At 41.1% G+C, this 10,000-nt stretch overlaps 1 protein-coding gene across 3 annotated transcripts in view; it reads right to left on the minus strand.

Moving 5' to 3' along the window:
- Window positions 1–10,000, minus strand: part of LOC137984298 (E3 ubiquitin-protein ligase rnf213-alpha-like) — a 99,929-nt gene that overhangs the window by 80,059 nt on the left and 9,870 nt on the right. For 2 of the 3 annotated variants that reach the window (XM_068831442.1, XM_068831432.1), the window contains exons 6-10: window positions 8,108–8,188; window positions 7,445–7,659; window positions 5,093–5,388; window positions 3,085–3,344; window positions 1,553–1,774 (exon numbers count right to left, since the gene is read on the minus strand). In XM_068831442.1, coding sequence (XP_068687543.1) covers window positions 1,553–1,774; window positions 3,085–3,344; window positions 5,093–5,388; window positions 7,445–7,659; window positions 8,108–8,188 — 1,074 coding nt within the window. The remainder of the gene's footprint in view (window positions 1–1,552; window positions 1,775–3,084; window positions 3,345–5,092; window positions 5,389–7,444; window positions 7,660–8,107; window positions 8,189–10,000) is intronic. The other variant, XM_068831450.1, reaches the window with a different exon arrangement.

A 10,000-nucleotide genomic window follows, 5' to 3' on the forward strand; every position in this document is an offset into this window, starting at 1 on the left:
ACTCCCGTAAGTGCCACTGACACTTTAAGATTTTACTCTAACGGCAAACGATTTTACCCGTCAATGGAGAACCCATCACTTATTCGTGACGTTATTGATCGACTGTCATGCAGTTGAGCCTAGATGTAATTGGCCGTAAAGACCAAACAGTGATTGGTGCGTTTCGATCCGTCTATAGGTCTAAGGCCTGTACGTGTATCGTAGAATACGTTGGGCAGAACTGTGATGAGTCGTTTTTAGGGTGCGGGAAGTTGTAGGTATCGGTTTATTGGTGTCTGTTCTAAGTTAGTACACCAGCTTTCCAGTACGTAAGTCATTTTCGCGGTTTGCGTATTTTGAGATATTTTTTCCTCCATTAACACAAATTACGTTTTACGTTAATGCTGGAATATGATCTCGTTCATATTACTTTCCGCCATTTATGGTTGTTCCTGCTTTTCAATTTCTATATTTATTTGATGAATTTAGTCACGTTTCTGTTTACGAAAGAGCATGCATGTGTGATTCTTACGTGGAGTGCCTAAGGCCAATGTATGTTTTCTCGAGTGTAGATATCTGTGATCTGTGCTTGGGACATCATATTTTGTCGAATACACTTTCTATTCATTCAGTTTCACAGCCACTTTTTGTTTCAGAAGTTAGAGATTGATTTCGTCTTATTAGAAGATTGCGAAGATTTTTTTAATTTTAACGTTGAGTTTCGAGAGTTTCACATATCTTACGCAGCTCAGTTAAACGGTGTTGCGATTGCAGATTTGGTTGCGCGGATTTGTTTTAGGGAAGTGTTTCTCCCTAAGAGAGATGGAACTCTTTCCCACTTTGGTTTCTACGTTCTTGTAGTAAATAAGTTGAAACGAAAGTCAAAAAGTGCTTCGTCTCTTTTATCGAGAGATACTTGATCCCCACAAACCAAATTCTTCACTGTTCCGGTTAAATAACAAAGGCGACGTTTCAGCCTTCAGCGTCCATCAGATAAGAAGTTGTGTCCCAGAAAAGTTAAAAGAAGAAGTAAAAAAATCCTAGTTAACTGCTTAGAAAGCAAAGATGACCATGACCAGTATTACTAAATGTGCGTTAGCGGGGAAAGTAAGATCGAAAACGGGAGATAAAGGTGACTTTCTATCGGTTTGGCATAGATGTCCGTAAAAATGACTCCGCGTCGACGTCCGTCGACGTTGCCAAGCGAATATCACATGTTAAGCCTACATTCAGAAGTGATAGTCGGGTACAGTGAATTGACATAATCAGCAACATATCAAGCCCAGTCAATTTTGCATGGCTTTTCTTCAGTTAATCGCATTGAGGAGTCCGCATAACCGCATACAATTTCTTGGGCGATGGTCGTTCCATATTTTTTTTCTGAAACGAAGGAAATTTTTGCCTGCTTCAACTATACAATCTGGCATTGTATATTGCTGGTGTTCATAGAGGAATCACTTTCGGCTTTGGTATAGCGTTGTTGTTAGGGTTTGGTTGGCTAGCTGAAAAGTACAGACAACGATTGTATTTAGTTAACAATATTCCTGCTCTACGGAGAAGATAAATTTCTTACTTCGTAGCCGTAGCAGATACTCGAAATTCTCTGATGCGGAGCTTCTCGGCTCCCCACCACGCCATGGTTTTTGGCCATCCAGTCATGTCTGGTTCCTCAAAGGGTTTTGATTCGTCTCTTAGGAAATGTAGTAGTGGTACCGCCAAAAGCCACTCTGAATTGGATCCCCAGGCTTGCTTTATTAGAAGATTACAAAGATTCTCAATTGCCTCAGCTGCATATCTAATAAAATAAGTTATAGTCACGATCAATCATCACTGAGACTTGGAGAAAAGATTTTCCGGAAGAAGCTGTGAAGATATACTGATCACTAGGATGCAAAAACGAAGGCAGGACGAAAAGAATCATAAGAGGATATGAAATATCCTTGTCCCTGCAACCATATGTATATTACAAAGGCGTCTGTGCGCAACAAAGGTGGTTAAATTGATGAGGATTTATTAGAAAGAAATCATTGCCTATTGTTGTCCTGTCCTCGCAAAATGAGCAGATTGTCACATTAACAATAATGTAGTAAGGAGAATTCAGTTCCCTTTAAAATATTCAAGGAGTTGAAGAAGCGATCAATAGGCAATTTCACAATTACTCTCTTATTGCAAGAAAATGGGATACCCAATTGCCTTAAATGACCCCTAGCGTATAGAGGGTAAATGCAGTGTAATACCCTGCCTATGAAAGCCAATCTCGAAATTGTTTTGGAATGTGTAGAGAACACAAAACCATGGTGGCCTAAGCCGTGTTTGTGAGCATCTTTGCCTGGGTGGTTTACACCAGGCTCTCACGTGCAGCTCAGAATTAACTGCCCACCACCCTTCACTTAGGCTTCCAACACGAGTAAATAATGGGGAGTTTAAGAAACAACGACGGCTACGGCTACGGCTACGGCTACGACAACGCCACGAACAAGAATATCATTGGTTAAAAGTGGGAATTTAATCGTGCTGCATGTGCAACACGCATTTTCACATATATTTTGTGCGGTAATCTGCAACGTGAAATCAACACATTTGTGAGGTCTTGGTGACAACGTGAGCGCACAAATGCGAATCTTTCATTCTATAATTTTACTCTAAACCGCTCGTCTAAACTTAGCTTTAGGATAATTCGCACACATGGAACGAAGAAAACGAGATCAAATAACCGCGAAAGACTTAGGATGAAGTAAAGTTATATTTTGAGGTGACGTTTTCGTCGATGTCGCCGTCGTAGATCTTAAAGTACCTATTATAAACCGCGTTTACAGTTAAGCAAAGAATGTACCAGAAAGCAGTGAACCCGAGTTCCGCTAGTTGAGTTTGTTGTTGGTTCTCTCATTGCTCCGAGAGGTTTTTCTCCGGGTACTCCGGTTTTCCCCTCTCCTCAAAAACCAACACTGCCAAATTCCAGTTCGATCCGGAATGCACGGACACAAGTTGAACGAGCTCCTGAGCGCTCTTAAGGTGTTCCGTGGGAAAATAAATTCTAAATTCCAAATTCAATTTCATTTCATTTTCCATGAGCCCCAAAGGCAAACCGCAGTTGGAAATACTCACTTTCTGAGACCATCGCTAAATTCAGCTAGGACAGCCTCGTAAACAGAACACTTTTTCTCCATTGGGTCGGCATCAAGTGCTAAGCATCTCAACAGTAAGCTGATTTCTTCTCTTTTCAAGTCGATCTTGTACTTTTCCACAATCAAAATAATGGCTAGTGATGACACTACCGCAGATGTGTGTTCCCTTGAGCCAGCATTGCAGTTCTTCAAAACTTCAAAGTTTGCAAGCATCTTCCGTGTGAAATAGTCAATTAGTGCCTTGAAGGAAGAGAAATACAAGAAAAATAAAATTTATGGCCACCTAGTCGGTCCTTTAGGTAATATCATTTTTTACGGAATCAAAAACGGTTATTAACCGTGCCTCTCACCTCTGCGACCCGGGTTCAACCCTGGCCTCGAGGTCGTATGTGGGCTAAGTTTCAGTCAATCTCAATCTGACTCCGAGGGTTTTTTCCGGGGTTCTCTGGTTTTCCTCCCTCATCAAAATCTACTCACAGTTAATAAGATCCGGGCAGATACCCTCGAAAGGGATATCCTCTGGTATCTCTCCCATACATTGTGTTAAATGAATAAGGTTTCGTTTCTTTCTTTCTCTCTTTTATTAAAGACAGCTCCCGACATTCAAAATTGGGCTGCAAGGGCACTTGTTATTCGCCGGAGACTTCGAAATCAAATGGCACCTCAATATCATCGAACACATTCATGACACTTTCAGTAACTTTGCTTGTACATGTACTACTAGCAGTTATACTAGTTGAGGCACAATTTGTGCTTCTTGAACTTAAAGTGGGTGGGCCAAGTAAATTACTAGCATTGCATGTTTGATCTAACTGACTAGGTCGCTTGTATATGGAAATGCCTATGTATCAAAAGTACTTCTTGTCATTGTCACGCAATACGCCTATTGGAACCCAGTACCGCGCCAAAGGGCGAGAACCAGGCGATGAACTTCAGGTTTCCAGGATTAGCAAGATGGCCTCTCACAGAGACCTCGTTGAGAGACTACCAAGTCTTGCTGATGGTCTTAGAGACCAAAACAGAATGGAAAGGCAAAGTGGTAATCAAAAGGACATAAATGAGTCAATGTTTCGATTATTACAGCAACGTGAGGCAATCAACGTCGGCAGCCTTACGCGAAGTCGTCATTTCAACAGCTCTGCGTCACTGATGTCCAGCAACCTTGCTACAAGTAGAACAATGAAGCTTGACCTCAGTGATCATGATCTGATCTATGCTATACCCATGGGGCTTTGACTGTGAGGTCTGTTTTCAAACAAGTCTATATATATAAAGTTTTATATTTCAACATGTTTTACATAGGGCGTGACAAGTTTTACATTTTGTAGCAAATTTTATGTATAAGCTAAGATGTTTTATTTAAATAGAAATAAGTTTTATATATGACAAGAAGTATTTTTGATAAAAACGGCATTCCACACTCGTATGCCAACAAAGCATTAGCTCTATGGCCCGTTCCCTCTCGAACCAATTCTTCTTCAGTATATTGTGGCAATGTACAACGTCAAGTATAATTTATGCCCTACTTAAATATTTTTAATTTAAGCTACTGAAGTTATAACCTGAGAAGTTCGGATAATTTTATGATTCCGAGAACAAATATCAACACCTAAGGGAAACACGGTATTAGATATATTGGTGCTGTAATATGGGTCCGAACTAAGTATGCACATTACGAGTCAGAAACACTTGCTTCTTTTGAGCCGGAACTGACACCTGTAAGAACTGTCATCTAGAATAATTTATGGGGTGGGCAGGGTTTTCGCGTTTGTTTATTTGTTTGTTTTATTCTTTCACGTAGTTAGGTAGTTAGGTGTCCACAATTAGTTTACATTCCGTGTAAGCTAGGCTTTTGACACATTATTAAAGTCTTTATTGTCATTAATTTCTAGCTGTAAAAAGCATACTCCTCACCTCTTGAATAACTATAATATTTATTGAAGACCTTTATAACGACATTAACAACAGTTTTAAAACTCAAACATTACCTTTGACTCATGAAAATTGTTAGGCTGCCTTAACTTGAAGTAGCCCATTTCATGCGTCCAAACACTTGACAGGCAACTCACGACGTTATTCAGTTTGGAAAGTGCTTCAGTTGCATCCATTTTTTCAGTTCTGCCATCGACAACGAAACCTTCCCATTTTGGCAGGAAAAAATACAGCGCTCTGGTTCGATACTCCAATGTTTCGTCCTTTGAGAAGGAATTCGAGCTCCAAAACCAGGAAAAGATACTTTGATCATTAGAGACATAAGACACTCCGTCAATTTGGTTCCATGTTGCTAACGAAAAGGTATTGAGAAAGACATGCCAATGTTTGTTACCAAGTGCTGAACGAAAGGCAATGGATTTAAACAGCCCCTTCCAATAATTGGAATACCTGGTTAAAACGAATCCCCATGATTGGGTCTAGGTGGGTCTTGCCTGCGTTGCAGGCAATCTCGTTCCCAGAGTTTCCGTTACCCTTGTCCAGCGAAACTGGCGCGGGAGGCTCTGGAATTACCCAAAACCGGAACCAGAAAACTCTGGTTCCGGTTGAATAACCGCGCGTGCGTGAAGGGTCCCCCGACTATACGTGGAAAATATTTGCAGAGTTCAATGGTTTTTGGTGCATGAAATCGAAACTCTGCAGTTGAAAACAATTTTTCCCCACGACGAGGTTCGCAGGGTTCAAAAAGTCCTCGCGCATAAAACACCGCAAACAATTTTCAATTTTTCCCGCAAAAACTAACATCCGTTAACAAATACGTTTTCACATACTACATCAAATATGGCCTCTTTTGGATTTGACCAGAGTCCATCTTTCCCGACCGCTGGTCAAGGGAACGATGCCTTTGGGGACGAGATTGACGTAGCAGACGGCCGGATCGGTTGAAAAACCTTAAATAACAATGACCACAATCAGGTCTTCTGAGCCCGCGAGACTTAGCACCCCCAGCAAGCCATTGTTTTAACGAAAACCGCTGGTCAGCAACTTTGGTTCTGGTCATTCCTGTCTAAGGTCTTCCGGTTCGGTTTGGTTGATTTCAATTGATCGTTTGAATGTAATGGCGGCAGCAGCGCGAAAACCTGAACCAAAGAGAAGGAGCGAGAAACCGCCTGCAAACAACCCCACAAGATTTTCGAAAACTCCCATTTCCAATCATGTGTGGCAAGCACGGATTTGATGTCAACTAGAGAACAAATCATAGAGCACATTGTGTAAACATTGGCGGGAATATTTTTCGTATCTCGATAGGGAAAATTTTACAAGATCGAACTGAGATTTCAACTTACCGTTAGGGTTTATACTGTTGTGCGAAAAGTCGACAATGATATAGCCAACAATCTTTTGAGAAATGCCTTGTCCAGAGCATCTTCTGCCGAAGATTGCCAAATCCCGCTAGAAGGACACCAAAATATCACCTCTCTTTCTTAGCTACTTTACAGCGCGTCTCTGGTCTTACTCCCGCAAGGAATTTTCCAGATTTTTTAAAAGCAGACCGTCGGCTCTTTTCGTCCTGTTTACACGAAAGGGAGTAGTAAAGGTTGACTGGCATGCAGGTTTTGTCTTTTCACACTAACAGCCAATCAGGAATGATATTTTGCCCGTCCACCGGCGAACGGGAGTTTCGAAAATCTTGCGGGGTTAACTTCAGGTGAATTCTCGCTCTTTCTCTTCGCCCCCTCCACTTTCCTTTGCTCTTTTGACTTCGGTCTAGGTTTAAGAGCGGAAATTACATTCAAAACGATCACTCGAAAGTCAACCCCACTGAAAGAAGCTTACAAAATTCACCAAATCGCCGGCTACGCAGGCTAGACTGGGCGGTAGAATAATCGTGCATTAAGAGCCCATGGTATTGGGAAATGCTTTTAAACGCGAATTTTGCACAAATCTCTTTCTCCCAAAGACGCGGCGTTAAACGTAAAGCATCACAATGAACACCTACACACATCAGGTCCGGGTTGACCGGACAGGCGGCTGCCCTAATTTTAATGCCTTTCATATGGAGTACACATTTCTCTTAGACGACCGACAACTTGGGTCGAAAATATGACCAAAAAGCATGTGAAGTAACAAGAGAAAACTTAGAAGAACTTTCTAATTTGTGTTAACGCTTTATCCAAAGGCCCTGTTGTTTTGGACATTTGGTTTTGTTTGGACGAGCGACTTGCATTTACTTGGCACCCTTCAGAAATGCTTTTTTTTCGAATCTCTTCGTTTTGGCCACATCTTTAGGGATTTTCTTCCCCGGTTTAGAATTTCCTTTATTATGATTCCTGTACCATGCCTCAAAGTATCGTAGCAAAGGCATAATACTTATGTCTCCGTCCTTACCGATAATTGTAAGCACTTACCTCCAGGCTTAATATCTTTTTCACGAATTTTTAACACACGATCGACAATGGCCCTGTACTGAACTGGTGGAAACTCGAGTAACTCTTCATAGATAGGTGTTCCTTTTCTGACTACCAGATATTTGTAGAAGGTACCTTTGCGAGCTCGGTCAAGGCTTATTGTGAACTGACCACGAAAGTACAAAAGTTTGTCTTTCTCTTTGTATTGTTCGCTCCTAATTGAATAAGAGAGATGAAATGACAACCTTATACATTCATAGACCAAAGCGGCTAATTCAATGTTGTATCCAATTCAAATCTCCCGGGATTAAGATTCTTTGGTCTTCTTTGTGTATTGTATTTGCATTATAATGTAGCACTTGCATTTAAATGATATGGAAATACCTTGAACAAAACGTTTAATTCCCAAAGGGTTTGAATTGCGTACAACTTTGAGTTAGCCGGTTTGGTCTATTGAATAACAGTAGAGAAGATGCGTTATTAATTAACTATAAAAACGCTATTTGGGCCAATCACTCAAATATTTGCATGCAATACGATCTAAAAAAAAGCATCAAAGAAAGATGCCAGTAATATAACGTGACGTTACAACAACCAGTTTCTCCCATTACCCCAGCTCGAAAGTAAATAAAACCTTTCACTAAGGTGTCATTGGTCGTACACGCAACATATGGACTTTCCATACGAGATTCGACGCCCTCAAGTGTCAGCCTTTCTTGTTTATCTTGAAGTCCAGGGAGAAAGCTGAAACAAGGAGAATTGTAGACTACAATATAACCAAAGAAAGGAACTAAGAACTACGTAATTTAAAAAAAAACACATTCACACTCATGAATGGCCCCTAAATGCAACAAGTGGACTGTTCTAACTCTAACAAAACAGATGCTGCCCCGGCCCTGGAAGGATCACACCCATATCCTGAGAGTGGGCTTGAGCCAATAACAACCGTCTTCCATTCTTCCCTGTCCTCGGTCATTTTCCCAACTCTAGGGAAAGACTCTAAGAGGATTTTTTTGTTGTTGAATGGTTAATTGACTAATGTCAAGTATTCAATAAATCCTAACCAATTTGGCTGCTTAAAGGGAACATTTACAACTTATTGCCTCATGGACATGCCATCTTGGTATCCAGACGCATGCAGCTCGATATGAGAGGCAGATAATTATGGATGTGCAGTTTTTGTAGTAGTCGACGACAAGCTGTTAAATTAAGATCGATCACTTTACATCTGAGTGGCTGTCAGGTCACGCAGGTAGGCCAGACGGTACAAAGCTCCGTCCAATTTTGTTCCTGATTATGATAAACAACCTGGCTAGCTGTAGGCATTGCACTCATTGCTCCTCCGGCCAGCTGAATCTATTACCTTACAATACTTGATCAGATGTGATCCAATTTGGCATGACGTCTTCCATACAAAGTGACTTGGGTAACATCTCACAATCTATGTAACTCCTACTTAATTTTGATATTATTGTTATTATGAGTTTACTTTTATTTTTTATTTCTGTTTTTGTCATGCGTTTTATACATGAGCCTCTGGCTCGAATACTGAGGGCAACTTCAATCCCACGCTATGACTTTAATAAATTGAATGATTGATTGATTGATGTTGCAAAAATGTGAATCTGAACCCCAAGAAATGCAAGGAGATGGTGTAGTGTCGTAGCGTGAGTTATCGTTGGAATGTCGTTATTGTTGTTAATGGTTATTAGGTGTAGCGTGGTCCTACGGGAGTATTGTATTGTTGTTAAAGTCTAAAAGCTAGGGCAATTTATTCAAGTAGGGTGTGTGTAATGTAACCGTGTGCGAGATGTAATATATGTTTTAAAGTTCGCTGGCGGATTTTATATCGGGGTTCTACAGATGGTGATATGTACCCTTAGATTGGCGTCTGACCTCTAGCCGAAGACCATAAACTGCTAAACCTTAGAAAGCGTGCCCTCCCACAAGGCCCGTTGTCTAACCCTGTCCAACACTCTAAACTGGAATGCTACTGTTGACTAGATTATCTCCAAGGCCTCAAAGCGCCATTACACCGGGTACTAAAGCGCGCTGGGATACCTTTCAAGGACCTTATTAATGTCTACTTCGCCCCGATGCGATCTGTCCAGGAGCTAAATCGCTGCTTACAACCTCCCACACCCTAAAAACGACTTACCAATGACAACAACGCACCGACCACTGTTTACAGTGGGTCTTCATAGGCGATAACATGAAAGCAAATTTGACAGTCGACCAGTAACATAATGAACTTGTTGAACAATCACAGTAACAACAAGAGTATTTATGCCATCTACTAAACATCTGTAACTTTGATGTACAGACACTACAATACCTGCAAGTAAAGACTCAACAGCTGCTATCGAAACCAAGACGATTACAACACCCTCGCCTACAGCGCTAAAAGAGCTACTGAGATCAACGATCACAGAAAAGTACACCAAAGAAGCAGAAGATCAGAAATGGCTTGGAGGTTACACCAACAAACAACGCCAAGACAAACAACTGCCTCCCACAGCCAACCAAGTCCTGAAGAAATGGAAAATATACCTGATA

Source organism: Montipora foliosa, chromosome 2, assembly GCF_036669935.1.
Source record: "Montipora foliosa isolate CH-2021 chromosome 2, ASM3666993v2, whole genome shotgun sequence".
Lineage (NCBI taxonomy): Eukaryota > Metazoa > Cnidaria > Anthozoa > Scleractinia > Acroporidae > Montipora > Montipora foliosa.